This window comes from Odocoileus virginianus, chromosome 3, assembly GCF_023699985.2.
Source record: "Odocoileus virginianus isolate 20LAN1187 ecotype Illinois chromosome 3, Ovbor_1.2, whole genome shotgun sequence".
Classification (NCBI taxonomy): Eukaryota; Metazoa; Chordata; class Mammalia; order Artiodactyla; family Cervidae; genus Odocoileus; species Odocoileus virginianus.
The window spans coordinates 55,839,126-55,853,921 of record NC_069676.1 but is presented as its reverse complement, the minus strand read 5'-3'; the positions used below and the strand labels follow the sequence as shown (position 1 = coordinate 55,853,921).

At 36.1% G+C, this 14,796-nt stretch overlaps 1 protein-coding gene across 1 annotated transcript; it reads right to left on the bottom strand.

The window, feature by feature from the left end:
• Positions 1-6,580: 6,580 nt before the first annotated feature.
• On the bottom strand, positions 6,581-14,301 carry LOC110135892 (serine protease inhibitor Kazal-type 12-like). The gene is made up of 4 exons (XM_020891241.2): positions 14,224-14,301; positions 12,590-12,615; positions 7,009-7,133; positions 6,581-6,764 (listed from the first exon to the last, which is right to left on the bottom strand). Exons 1-4 carry the CDS (start codon positions 14,282-14,284, stop codon positions 6,719-6,721), a joined length of 258 nt encoding a protein of 85 aa, XP_020746900.1. The 5' UTR covers positions 14,285-14,301; the 3' UTR covers positions 6,581-6,718.
• Positions 14,302-14,796: the final 495 nt, after the last annotated feature.

Sequence of the window (14,796 nt, the reverse complement as noted above, 5' to 3'; positions counted from 1 at the left end):
TTTAAATTAGCTTCACACCCTAACTCTCATAAATATTCAAACTTTAATATGCTCCTATCAGATATCTTCCTCACAGAAAAAATTTAAAAGGCTTTCATGCACTGGAGAAGGAAATGGCAACCCACTCCAGTATTCTTGCCTGGAGTATCCCAGGGACAGAGGAGCCTGGTGGGCTGCCATCTATGGGGGTCGCACAGAGTTGAACACGACTGATGCAATTGAGCAGCAGCAGCCCATCTGAGAAAGTGATGAATTCACTGTTCATTTTTTGTTAAGAGATGACTGATCTTCAGTCAGTACTATTATTGATACTCCAAGTTTAGAGTGTCACAGGAGAGACACTGTAGAGATTCCCACGAAATTTTCCTACAAATGAGCTATGTGCAAAATGTTTACTTCAAATTATATTTTATAAACAAGTGACAATGCATTGATATTTGTCACTAGCAAGTGATGAGTACACCCAGTGGGGAATGCTAATGGGTAATGTATTTTTATGAGGTAGAAGAGACAAAGGATCTCATGTTTGAGAATAACATTATACTATCGGCCCTTTTGCCTTAAGCTATTACACCAAACAAGCTCATGTGAGTATCACCTTGGGACTTTTAGTCAGTAATTAACTCAGTATTATGAAACACTAAAGTATTGTGTTCAAGATTGGCTGCCCTATACAAGAGAAAATTAAGCATGGCCAAAAGAAGGTGACTTTTATAATGTGAGGCTTAAGAGACCATATAGCCTAATAAGGTTGGTTGATGGTGCTAGGAAACATAGCTTGAGTAAAAGCAGACTTAGGAATAATATTGCCATTCGAGTCATCATTTGAAGAGTGTTAGTATGGAGATACAAGATATTATTTGATCTGCATAGTTCAGATGGCAGAACTAGTTCCAATGTAAGAAAGTGCAAGACAAACTGTTTTAAATTTAGGATTTCTGCTTTGGAAAGGGTGGTGAACTAAGTGATTCTTATAATCCCTTCCAATTCTAAGATACTCAGATTTAGTGGTTCTGAATTGTGTTTGATTTTCACTTCAGCTTATTTAGAAAGGAAATTTTGAAAATGATAAATGATTTATTTTAACCAAGCTAACAATTTTAAGGCATCAAAAAGGAAAATTTTGAATTTTCAGTAATAAGGTAACTTTCCCCCCTACCTAATTTTTCTTTGTTCTGACTGGGCTTCATATGAATGTCAGAAGAGGTTGTATTGATCCAGAAGGCCTTGAACATACATAAATGTTTATGTGGCAGTGGTTTAGTCACTAAGATGTGTCTGACTCTTGGGACCACAAGGACTGTATAGTCCACTAGTCTCTTCTTTCCATGGGATTTCCCAGGCAAGAATACTGGAGTAGGTTGCCATTTCCTTCTCTAGGGGATCTTCCCAATCCAGGGATCGAACTTGAGTCTCCTGTATTGGCAGATGGATTCTTTACTGCTGAGCCACCAGGGAAGCCCCCGTATGTTTATATATGCATATATTTTATTAATAAATAAATATATATAATAAATGTATATATAATACCCCATATGTGTATATTGTTTTTAAACATCCTATAATTTTTACTAAAACTTTATTACAAAAAGTTTCAAAATACCAAGTTAAAAAAATTTGCAATGAAAGCCCACATACACGCCACCAAGATTCTTTAGGTCATCATTTGCTCTACCATGTGTATTGATAAAAATGGGTAAACTTTATGCAAATTATTTTTACTCCAGATACTCAGGTGTAGATTCCAATGCAGTAAATTCTCAAATAACAGCAAATGGACCACAAGAGCTGCATCTGCATTTTACTTTAAACAAATGCTTCTTACATAATGCCATCATGTCTATCTTACCCATGTTTTTTTTCTGACTTCAGCTTTGTCATACTTGAAAACAGCCTATGTAAAAACTAACAAATATGATGAGTGCCTTGTATGTGAGGATACTGCAGTTAGAAGGTAAAGTCTCATGGAAGCCTATGCTCTGAGGTCTCAGCACTGCCTCTGTGGCTTAACTGAAGGTATCATTGATTGTGCTGAGTAAGGTAGCCCTTTATCTCTCTTTAACATATCTCTTCTCCAAACCATTCCAAAGAGCTTTTTGAATAATTGCTTTTAATCCTCAAATTTTCCTAAATGGGAAATCTAATTTCTCCTTTAATTGTGGGAACTTTCCAACCTTTAAAATTATCTTCCATTAGTATCTTCCTTTACACTTTGGAATAAGGTCGAAATTCTATTGTGGAGTAGGCTCAGAAAATGCTTCCCACAGTCACTTGTTAGAGAAGGGAAGAAGGTGTTTCATGTTTTGGAGTGAGATTCTAAATAGAAGATATCCTTTCAGTAGTCATTGTATCTGGCTGGAAATAATAATAATAGCAGTGAAGTCAGATGACCTGAGGTTGTGTGTCTCCTCTCATTTAGCTATGTGATCTTAACACAAGTTTATCTTTCTCTTTCCATCTGCCTTTTTCCATCTTCCTTACTATTTCTAAAATCATGATAATAATACTCCACTGAAAGAGTCAAATTTTGCTAAGTGTTTTTATGGTTTAGAAAGTTCACACCTGCAGTTTAGTAATTTTGGTTTCTGACTGTGGGCTATTGCAGCACTCTGTCTGGTTACCTGATTTAATCTCAACTAACCATTTGTCATGCAGCTAAAGGGAAGGAGACTTTGAACTCTCTATTAGTTTCTCCTGGTGAATAGCCAATATGTTTCCTTTTAATCCTTTCTGGGAGGATGGGGACTAACATGTGTCAAGTATTGTTCTTTGACTCCAAGGAGATATGTAAAGATTGAGCACAATAAAGGACCGAAGACATCAGTTACGTGGCATTCATTAGGTTATACATGTTGTTGTTGTGTTAGTCACTCAGTCGTGTCTGACTCTTTGTGATCCCATGGATTGTAGCCCACCAGGCTCCTCTGTTCATGGGATTGTCCAGGCAAGAATACTGGAATGGGTTGCCATCCCTTCTCCATAGGTTATTCATACATAGATGCAAATAGGTTAAACTGAATTCAGCAGGCAAACTGATTTTTTGCTTTGGTTTTTGGAGTAGAAGACATAGTACATCTTAAACTCCATGTCACTTTGCCAAAATTGTCAGGGGGAGACTTGCCAGTTGGTTACCAAGTTTCATTAAATACTTCACAATATTAAGAAAGAAGCCAAAGATCAAGCACTTAGGTAATCTCTACCTATGGCTCCTCACCATTTCTCAGTTTATTTGCTCATTTCACCCAGTCTTGACCCCATTGGAGGCATTAGTTTCAGAACACTAAAGTCCTGGAGAGTGGCTGATGCTTAAGATAGAATCTCGGGCATCTTCTCTGCTTTGGTTGTCAGTTTCTTTATTTAACACATAATGTCTTCATGTAAACTGAAATTCAAATATATTCAAGTTCATCATTATTTGAGATGATGCAGATATCTGATACACATTAATGTTAGCTATTGTTAGTATACTTAGGTGAACATTTGAGTTTAGAAACATGACTACTCCCATCTTTACTTTAGTTGAATACACATGATGTGACTGGAGAACAATAAAATATAAGGTAGAACATAATTATGATAATCATGAACTAAATTTGTTATAATTAAGGTGTTTACTGACATTGCCTAGACTCTCATTGATGTGCAAGGGTGCAAATTCTAGGGATAAAATCTGAAGCATAATCTGCTTCTCACACCTAGATTAACTTCCTCTTCACTACCATAAATACAATGACTTCTTTTTTAAACCTTATTTTCATACTTAAGAGTAAATAAATTACTGGTCCTCTGTTGATCATCAGATTTATTTAACCATTTGAGTCCAAGTTTTCTGTTACTTGTTTCTTAAACCATATTTCTAGTCATCCTCTGTATGATGTCCACTGATAATTAGTCTTAGAAATATATTTTAAAGGAAAGAGTATATTTTCAGAATGTTATTTATAAAGATTAGCATTAACAAATCCTCTTCATGCAACTTACTCCTCTCCTACAGGGGAATCCATCCCACTCCCTAGAATCCGAGCTGGGCCAGTGACTTCCTTTGACCAATAGAATGTAGTGAACATGACAACATGCCATTTTTAGGTCTAAGCCTTAAGAGCCTGGCAGGGTTGAATGAGAAGCTACAGAGAGACAGAGACAGGGAGACAAAGAGAAACCTCTCTAGCACTGCCACTGAAACATCAGAAATGTGGCTGAATTCTTCGTGGATCCCAGAGGAGCCACACAGCCAGCAACATCTAGAGCAGAGGCAGGCCGTTTCTGCTGAGCCTGCACAGGTTGCAGAATTGTGGGCAAATACTGTAACTTACTGTTTTTGTTTTAAGCCAGTAAGTTGGAGATGATCTGTTATGCAAAGAGAGATAATTGTTATAATACTGTTGACAAGATAGTGATTACTTTTTCACATTGAATCAAGACCCCATGATAACCAAAATAGGTACCATGTATGAGAAGCTCTATGTACATTATCTCATTAACTTCTTCAAGCAGTATTTGGTCACAGCCTTAAAAATATGTTGAGGAAACTCAAGCACAGTGTCATTAACTAGCTGTTTCCACATAGTTAACCCTAGTAAAGATATTTTAGCATATCTGTCGAAGTAACCCCAATGCTGAGCCTTGGCTCCCAAGGCTCTCTATAAACTGACTTCTCTCACCCTTGATCATGGCAACCTTATTTACATTTCAGGGTTTTGTTTTTGGTGTCTTGTTGTTTTTATGTTTGTTGTTCTCTTTACTCAGAGCACCCTTCCTTTAAATTTGCTTGTGCCCAAATGCTTTTCAGCTTTCAGGGTTCAATTCAAAGTAACTGATTTCAAATAATTACTCTCTCCAAAATGTACCCAGTTTTCTCTGTTATATGTCTCAACTTTGCTTCCTTTATAAATTGATTAATAACTGAAAAATATTTTTTAAATATTTATTCTTATGCCCCCAGGGATCTTGTCTTGTTTGCCCTATCCTGGGAATGGTATCTAGCATAAAGTGAAGTCGGTCAGTCGTGTTTGACTCTTTGTGACCCCAGGGACTGTAGCCTGCCAGGCTCCTCCGTCCATGGGATTATCCAGACAAGAATACTAGAGTGGGTTGCCATTTCCTTCTCCAGGGAGGAATCTTCCCAACCCAGGGATTGAACCTGGGTCTCCCGCATTGCAGGCTGACTCTTTACCGTCTGAGCTACCAGGGACTCCTGGAATCTATCATAAGCATTGAATAATTATTTGTGATTAATGAAATAATTCATGCATAGGGGTTTTATAAAATAAAAGTGTAACAAACTATACTTTGAAAGTGAAAATATTAATTGCTCAGTCGTGTCCAACTCTGCAACTCCCTGGACTAGAGCCCGCCAGACTCCTCTGTCTGTGGAATTCTCCAGGCAAGAATACTGGAGTAGGTAGCCATTCCCTTCTCCAAGGGAACTTCCCAACCCAGGGATCAAACCCGGGTTTGCTGCATTGCATGCAAATTTTTTATGGTTTGAGCCATACATTTGTTGGTTGCTGTAAATTTTTCCCTCCAAACAGTTTGAAGATACAATCTTGTCTACCCATCTTTAGATTTCTGAGGGCATACTACATGCCAGTAAACCTATACTTTCAAGGTTTTTCACAATTTATCATGCATAGAAAATTATTTTATGTAGTAAACTGATAAAGCCAGAGACAACTAACCTAAAGCCTTCAGCTGTTGCATAACCTGTTCAGCTGCCCCAAATAACTGAGGTGACCAACATTTTGTCTCATTTGTTACTTATTTCTTGTCTCAGGGTACAAGTTGAGAAGCTCTAAAACTAACTCAATATGTCCCTAAGAAAAAATACTTCACAAATATATACTAAAGAATGCTAGTCAAGGTTATGCTTTTTCCAGTGGTCATGTATGGATGTGAGAGTTGGACTGTGAAGAAAGCTGAGTGCCAAAAAATTGGTGCTTTTGAACTGTGGTGTTGGAGAAGACTCTTGAGAGTCCCTTGGACTGCAAGGAGATCCAACAAGTCCATCCTAAAGGAAATCAGTCCTGGGTGTTCATTGGAAGGACTGATGCTGATGCTGAAGCTGAAACTCCAATACTTTGGCCATCTTATGCGAAGAGTTGACTCATTGGAAAAGACACTGATGCTGGGAGGGATTGGGGGCAGGAGGAGAAGGGGACGACAGAGGATGAGATGGCTGGATGACATCACCGACTCAATGGACATGGGTTTGAGTAAGCTCTGGGAGTTGGTGATGGACAGGGAGGTCTGGCGTGCTGTGACTCATGGGGTCACAAAGAGTCGGACATGACTGAGCAACTGAACTGAACTGAAAGGATGCTAATTTGTATCAGATGATGTATATTTTCTTGGATTGAGCTTTCTTGTCCTTGACTTCGTTTGCATAAATTTTGAAGAATTGAGACTCAGAGTACTGGTTGGAGAATTCTGGATTTGAAAAGTGTGATGATAATTTCTGTCTGTGGTTTGTTTTCAAATTGTATCATTTTGTACTAAGGCAGTCTAGCAGTTAGTCTAAATCAAATAAAGGTGGCTCCATTGTTAGCTGAAAAGAACATCAATGTAGTCAGTCTGCCGAGGTAACTTTATTGAAAGTGCTTTCTTTATGCAAAATAACTGATGGGAAATACATAGCAGTGGAGACTGGATAAACAGAGACTGAATCTTCTGATGCAAAAGGCATATTGTAGGCACTTCCAGCTTTGCAGCATCAGGCGAATCAACATTTTCCTTCATGTTTGAAATTGAGCTTCCCATTTCTTTCCCTGAAAGAATAGAGATACTGCTCACAGTGAAGTGTGGTAGATGTGGGTTAAGCCCAGTATAAATGCATTGGGAAATGATACTTAAGCTTTCTAGGTGTTAGGCTAATAATATTGCTTTATTTTTAATAAGAACTATCTGTAAAATACTTAGCATGGTAAAAGGCTTAATAAATAACTTCCCTGACTTATACCCCATTGACCTCAACCAAAGATGCTATTCCAAAGACAGCTTTCGGGTGCTTACTTAGCTGCTCTGCAGAATTCACAGAGGTTGTGGTAAGTTTGTCCATCAGTGCCACATACTGGTTTGTTAATCTTGGGACAAGGTTTTCCATTTGTAGCTGTTTTCTCATAATTGCTGCAAAAAGCCTGTGATTAAAAAGTTCTTTTTTAATTTCATGAATAATGGCATTGACATCACTACCTCTCTCAAGTGATAACAAAAATATTCTATTTATGCTTATAAATCCATTTTAAAAGTTCTTATTATTACTAAACTCTTATTATTATTATCATTATTTTATTATTGAATCCTTGTAAAACCAGGATTCAAACAAGGACAGTTTTAACTCTAGAGCCTATACTCTTAGCCATTATATCATTCTGACCATACGGGAACCCACTAATCTAGCCACATTGGCCATTAATAACCTGTGAAAATATTTTGCTTTTTTTTCCCAGCACTATACTACTCTTTTCTCCTGCAATAAATTTTCTCTTCTATGTCATTCTTTAATGATATGAAATAACACCTCTCAAATACCATCTCATACTCTGAAATTTTCCTGATAATCCTCAGGCGAGAAAAGATTGCTTCTGTTTCCAAATGCATACAAGTTTATTAGCTGACATCAACCTTTAGTAGTACACAAATGTTATTAATATTTTTATTTATATTTGCTTTTGTTTACTTATTTTTGTTTTACTTTGGACTTTTGTGGTGGCTCAGACAGTAAGAATCTGCCTGCAATGCAGGAGACCCGGGTTTAATGCACACTCTTAGGAGTAAGGCATAATAAAATATATGTGCATATAATCATAGTTCTATAATTGATTGCTTCATTAGCTATGTCTGTAACTACCTATCATACAATGCATGGTATAATAGAACCGTTAAAAATACAGAGCAGCACAAAAGGGATAGATTTAAATCACGTATAGAACACTATTCAGAAACTTTCACTATTGATAGTACCTTTCCTGACATCTTCTCTGTTTATATATTTTTCCTAAGTCTCATTACCATTGATAGCATTTTATAAAATGGTTTAAACTTGAAATATTATTTCAGTATCTTTCTGCATCAGTATACATTCTATATTACCATTTTGAATAGTTACTATATATTGTATTAATTATTATTCAGTTCCCTATTTGGAAACATTTGGTTTGTTTCCATGTTTTTTCCTTTTCTTGTTTGTTTGTTTCCATGTTGTTTGCTAATGCAATCTATATTGCTAGGAATATCTGTATAAATGCATTTTCAGTTCTTTCCTTAGGCTTCATTTCTAGAAGTAAAAAAACCCTCTGTTTTTAATTTGCCTTTTTAAAGACTTTAGATGCATTTATCAAGTAAAACTTCAGGGATTTTTTTTTTTTCATATTTCTATTTCCTTTAGGCCTTGACCATAATAGGAAACTCATGGAACTTTGTTGAATAGTGTGAAAGTGTTTTTATATAATTACACAACTTCATAGGTAGAATGAAAGAATATCTGCTCACAGATTTTCCTCACGGGAATAAAGTACAGACTTTAGTAGCCATCTTTTTTATTCTGCTTTCATTACCCTTACTTCAAGCAAAGAAAGTCTGTGTTTATCTGGTGTTACTTTTACCTGTTGAGATTTTGCTTTCAGTTTAGCTGAAGGGCATTTCTTTGAAAAGCAATATTTCCTATGCTCTAATTTTACAGATGGGGACACTAAGGCTCAATTCCTTTTGGAAGACATTCTTCCAGCATTTCACATGACATGAGGACAGAATTAAAACCTAGATATACCATTACATTTGTGGCTCAGCTGGTAAAGAATCCACCTGCAAAACAGGAACCCTGGGTTCGATCCCTGGGTTGGGAAGATCTCCTGGAGAAGGGAAAGGCTACCCACTCCAGTATTCTGGGCTGGAAAATTCCATGGACTGTATAGTCCATGGGGTCGCAGAGAGCGGACATGACTGAGCAACTTTCACTTTCATATCGCTTTCATACCATTACATTGTGATTTTCCAGTTTGCTTCTTTATCTATCATAAACCCATTTTTCCAAGAACCTAATTTTGCATACTAAGTCCCTCCTCTCAAGAAGTTCCTGAGAGTAATGCAGTTTATAAAGTTATTATTTAATCTCAGTAATATTTCAAATATATTTCTAGACTTAAAAGTTCAACATGAAAATATGTAACTCCACCTGCTTCCCAGAATATAATTTTCCTCGTATAGTAAAGAGAACAAAATGTAACTGTTAGTTTTCTCGCCCTAAACATCAGAAGAATCAAAGTTAAGGAGAGTCTCATCAACTCTAATAGCATGACTTTCTAAATTGTCATGGGTTAAGGAACTGACTTGTTACTTTTATGCTTTCTGCTGTCACCACATGGAATAGAAGGCATTAAGAATCAACTTCTAGGCTGTATCAAAGCACAGTAGATTAAAGATTTAAGTGAAATTGAATTGTCTGTGAATTGACAAGACATTTTTAAAAAAACTCTGTATATTTCATATAGTACAGTTTAAGCAAGACCAAATTTGTCTTTTTTAAACATTTTCTTTCGCAAAAACAATTTCTGATTTGTAAAATTTACATGTGTGTGTGCTCAGTCGCTCGCTCATGTCCAACTCTGTGACCCCATGGACTGTCGCCCTCTAGGCTCCTCATTCCATGGGATTTTCTAGGCAAGAACACTGGAATGTGTTGTCATTTCCTCTTCCAGGGGATCTTCCTGACCTAGGGAGCAAACTCATGTCTCCTGCATTGGCAGGCAGATTCTTTACCACTGAGTCACCTGGGAAGCCCCAGAAAGTTTATTTTGGTGTGAAAGAGGGGATATGCTTTACCAGAAGTTAATTTCTAAAGATAGTACATTCTCTTCTGTATTTTCTTTTATTCAGCATGATTTGATTTTCATACTTTCTTTTTCTCTTTTTTGTTGCTTAGTTTCCTTTATAATTCCCTTTTGTATGGTTCTATGGAGAAATCAATTTTATTTCTTTACTTTTCACTCAACAAATATTGAATGCCTACTTTGTGCCAGTAACTAGAAATTCCAAAGTAGTCTTATCAAATTTCTAATTAAAATCTTACAACTGAATTTTGCCTCAAGAAAGTAGCTATTGCTTAGAGTTGAAGAGAGACTGAGCAGACAAAAAACTATATGTGGTCTCAGATTAGATCCTACAACAAGAGAATCATATAATATTTCTGGGGTAGCTAGTGAAGTTTGAACAGGATTTCAGGTTAACAAGTTAGGTGTACAGTTCTGTATCAGTGTTCATTTCCTGATTTTGATGACTGTACCAAAGTTATGTAATGTGAGCTGCATGAAAGATACATAGTATGTAATATTTCTTTGGGCTACTTTTCAAAATGAAAATATTTTTTTAAAACATAAAAGGGTCCAAAAGTTAATTTAGACCTCCATCTTCAATTAAACTTTTAGGTAAGATGTATAGATTATAAAACCTTATCTCAAAATTCTTGTAGGTAAATTAGTAGTTTTCAAAAGGTAGAAATACTATATATCACATCGGTTATTATCTTGTACATTCTAACATTTGTTGAATCTTTCACTCATTCTTAAATCCATCTCTTTAGCTATCAATCCATTGGTTTATCCATTCAACCATCTATCCATTTATTAGGTGAGATTTTTATTGAAGCTGTGCCACATTTAAAGACCTAGGATCTGAACAAGAGAGAAAACACTTCCTCTGGCCTTAAGGAGCTTACTTTCTAAGAGAGAAGGCTATCTGTGATGGATAGCATAATATGATAAATGTTGAATTTAGTATATCAGTAAAATCCAGTAAAAATACAGATGAGATCTTAGTAAATCATTCATAGGGATGATAGAGAAAAATTGATGTTGTTCTCAGGAGATTTCCACATGAGGGAGGATATGAAGGTCCTTCTAAATGAGAGCATGAGCACACTTTTCACAGTGGTGTGACTGGTAATTGTATTTCAGAATGTAAGAATAGCCTTAACCGAGGCATGTAAGAGGTCTTGGTATGCTAGAAACAATAGGCTGTTTAGTGTGGTCAAAGAATTGGATCACAGGGTAGTAAGAGAATGAATGAGGCTGAACAAGGAGACAGCCAGTAGATTGATAAGGGACATGAAAGCCAGGCCAAAGAATTTGGATATTATCTTCTTGGCATTTGAAAATTATCTATGATTTTGAAGTAAGAGAGTCATGTGAATAAAGTTAAAATGTTAGAATTTTTTGGAATTAGCATGGAGGATGTTTGTTGAATGAATTAATTTTTTTTTAAGTTCTAGAGTTGTTTCTCTTTATATCTCTTTATAAATATTTCATTTAAAATATTTACCCTTTAGTTAGAAAACTAAAATTGGATAAATATGACTTAGTTATTAGGATTAAATCATTAAAATAAAAATTTAATAATAGTTCATTTTTATTTAGTATTTACACTAAACAGTCTTATGGGCTATATATAAATTAGCTCATGTAGTATTGAATTGAGTACTTTATTAGCTGAATTTTATAGATAAAGAAACTGAGGCACAGAAAGGTGAAGTAAGTTACCAATGACCAGACATTTATTGAGTAATAGGGCTGGATTATAAACCTGAATATTCTTTCTCAAAACTCATATTTCAAAAAGGAAACTCTGACTACATTTTTAAAAAATTTAAGATATACAACTATTTCTTATGATTATAGACCCTATTACAAATTATTCTCTCAGTTGTGTAGATTCTGTGATTACTAGTTGCCAACCAAGCCACCTGTCCATATGTACACAAAGAAGAGAAGGAAATGGAGAAAGAAAGGGCAACCCACTCCAGTATTCTTGCCTGGAGAATCCCATGGATGGAGGAACCTGGCAGGCTGCAGTCCATGGGATTGCAAAGAGTCGGACATGACTGAGTGACTAACACATACTCCAAGATACCAAAGGATTTAGTGTCTGTGAGTCTGGCAAGTACTCTCTCTCCATACCTAAGTGTGTTTATTAAGATATAGAGCAGTGATTCTCCAATTTTAATGTTAGGGGCTTCTTAAAATGTAGATTCCTAGGCCTCAGCATCCCTCCCTAGACATCCTGGTTCAATCAGAAGATCTAATATGTATGTGCAGGAAACAGGAATGCATTTCATGAAGCATTCGTAGAGACTTCTGAACAGGTACTCAGATCTAGAGTAACTGTATGTTCTGAGTTGGCTGAATAAGTCTCAGTTTATGTCTTCTCTATAAAACTGTGTAAATACTACTTTCACTCTCAAAATTATCCTTATTTAGAAAATAAATGATATTCATCCTATATTTTTATAAGCAATGTATTATTTTAGAGGCTTTAACTGTGTACATACTATTTCTTTGGAAATGTGACATCTGGCTCATCTAAAGAAAATGGGAAGTAATTTTTAAGTGCTTTTCTACAGTTAAGGAAAAGGCATCTGCACTAATAATGACATTTTTTTCTAAATAAGGATATCATGTGGCCATCCCACCTTCTCACCAGAGCAACCAAATGAACTCAGAAGACCTTAATGAAATAGTCACAGTACTTCCCAACTCAAAATCACCTTTGTTGTAAGACAGCCTCTTGTGATAGAGGGCCCCTAAGAGTGAGAAATACATACCTGGTAGCCCCCTTGGCTCACAGCCTCTGCAAGGAGAGAACAAACAATGATAGGTCACAACAGGACAGGCAGATTCCAGAATCAGTGTGTTAGAGTTAAAATGATCCACAGAGACCTTCTAATATTATAACTGCCATATTTAGGATGAAGAACTAAGGCCCAGAAAAGGGCAGAAAGTTTCTTCAGGACACACAGCTTGTTAACTACACAGCTGAACCAGAGGCCAGGTTACAAACAACCGGTACAAAGCTCTTTTCACTACATTTGCTATTTATGATCTGTGTGGCTTTTACTTAATTATATTCACTTCTTTAATGTTTATCTTAAAACCAGGCTTTAACTTAAGAAAGGAAGGCAAGAATATATGTCGAAGTGGCATATATTTAACCAGAAAGAAGTTGAAAATTTCAAAATCTAGGAACCGTTAGATTAAAGGATAATCAAGACAATTGGCCAACAAAGAGCTAATATAACAATAAAATACAAAATAATTTTGGAGAGCATTGAAAAAAAATCATATAATTGATCCCTATTTCCACTAACAGTATCTACCATGTACTAAGGGATTTCTATATTTCAAGCACTGTATTAAATCTTACATATATTAAGTCATACTAATAGTTCTGTGTTAAATCTAAGGAAATTGTAACCTGGGGCAAATAACTCATCTGAGGGCATGTACCTTGTAAATGATAGAGCCAGAAAGCAAGCCCAGGTCTTAGATTCTAAAGACAATGTACCTAACCATAACCTTTTATTGAAACAAGTCTTAGAGCACATAAGGGTCACAACTCTATTTTCATATGAACAGTAGCCAGAGAAAAGAAGTAGGTTGCTCAATATTAAAGAAAAAGATAGTAGCACAATGAAGATTAGAGGCCAAATATTAAAATCCTACTCTTGGGCTCTTCCACTCATTCTCTCTTTTTTCTTTGCATACCTAGAGGCTAATTAAGAATGCCTCAGTTTTCAGTAAAATGGAAGCATCTCAGGAACATTTCAGTAGCTGAAGCTCCTTAGGTAAGAATTTCTTGAAGGTGACTTTATGTAATAATTTCTGTTATAATTTCAATATAAGCTGTTTCATTGAAGAATGAAACTTATTTGTAATCTTATGCTCTTAATTATGATTTGCTAGCTTGCAACTGGCCTGGAACTTCTATTTTTTTGTTCCCCCTTGACCTCACTGCTTGGCTTGTGGGATACTGGTTCCCTGACCAGGGGTTGCACCCAGGCCCTTGGCAGTATGAGCACAGAACCCTAACCACTTCCAGGGAATTCCTGGCCTGGAACTTTTAGATTAGGCATTTGAGGTGCATTTGGTCTAGGACAGGCCATCTCATCCTATGAATTATAACATTGTTTTTGCAAGTAGATGACACTATCTCTTACATAGTATTATAGTGATAATTCATAATATTATCATAGTATTCATAATAGTATCATAGTATCATAATTCATAGTATTATAGTGATAAATTATAAGTTTCCTCTAAATTAAAGCATTATAGGTGGTCACCATCAATAACCATCCTTATCACCATCATCATCATCATAAACAAAGACATCACATCATGACTGCTAACATTGACCAGAATTCCATTTTGTGTGTGTGTGTGTGTGTATAGTACTCACCTGCCAAGATGAACAAATAGGCCACACTGATCATAAGCAGAAGGGTGCCTGATAACTTCATGATGAATGAATTTGCCGAGTTTGCAGGGAATGTGTTAACAAGAGTTTACCACTGTGGATGTTCTACAAGCTGTATTTATAAGTAGATCCATATGCATGCTTCTGAGTACCTATACATTTGGCAGCCAGCCAGATTCTCCACCCTGATTATATAATCTATGTCCCCAGTGATTAGCGACATCAGAAACCAAAGAAGCTTATTTCCTGCCTTTTTTAGACAGGAACAATAGCCTGAAATGTTGTTTAGACAGAATAAAATGAATTATATGTATTACACCCAGAATTTGCTCTCATCAGCAATCAGTAATAGTTGTGAGCAAGTCATTTTCTAGCAATTTGCATATATGAACCTGTTCCCAGCAGAGCCTTGGGACAAGAACGCTTCCATCAGGCAGTAAACTGTGTAATTTGTGCACAATATTAATAACGCTTGGTGTCACAACTACTAGGAAAATAAAAATGCTAATGTGAGGGATTTTAAGGTCGAGGAATTTATTGGACTAAGAGAGCATA

Coding starts and splice junctions, on each gene's coding strand:
- LOC110135892 (XM_020891241.2), bottom strand. CDS start 14,284: ATGAAGTTATCAGGCACCCTTCTGCTTATGATCAGTGTGGCCTATTTG. Junction 12,616..14,223: donor CTATTTGTTCATCTTGGCAG/GTGAGTACTATA, acceptor CTCTCCTTGCAG/AGGCTGTGAGCCAAGGGGGC. Junction 6,765..7,008: donor GAATTCTGCAGAGCAGCTAA/GTAAGCACCCGA, acceptor CTATTCTTTCAG/GGAAAGAAATGGGAAGCTCA.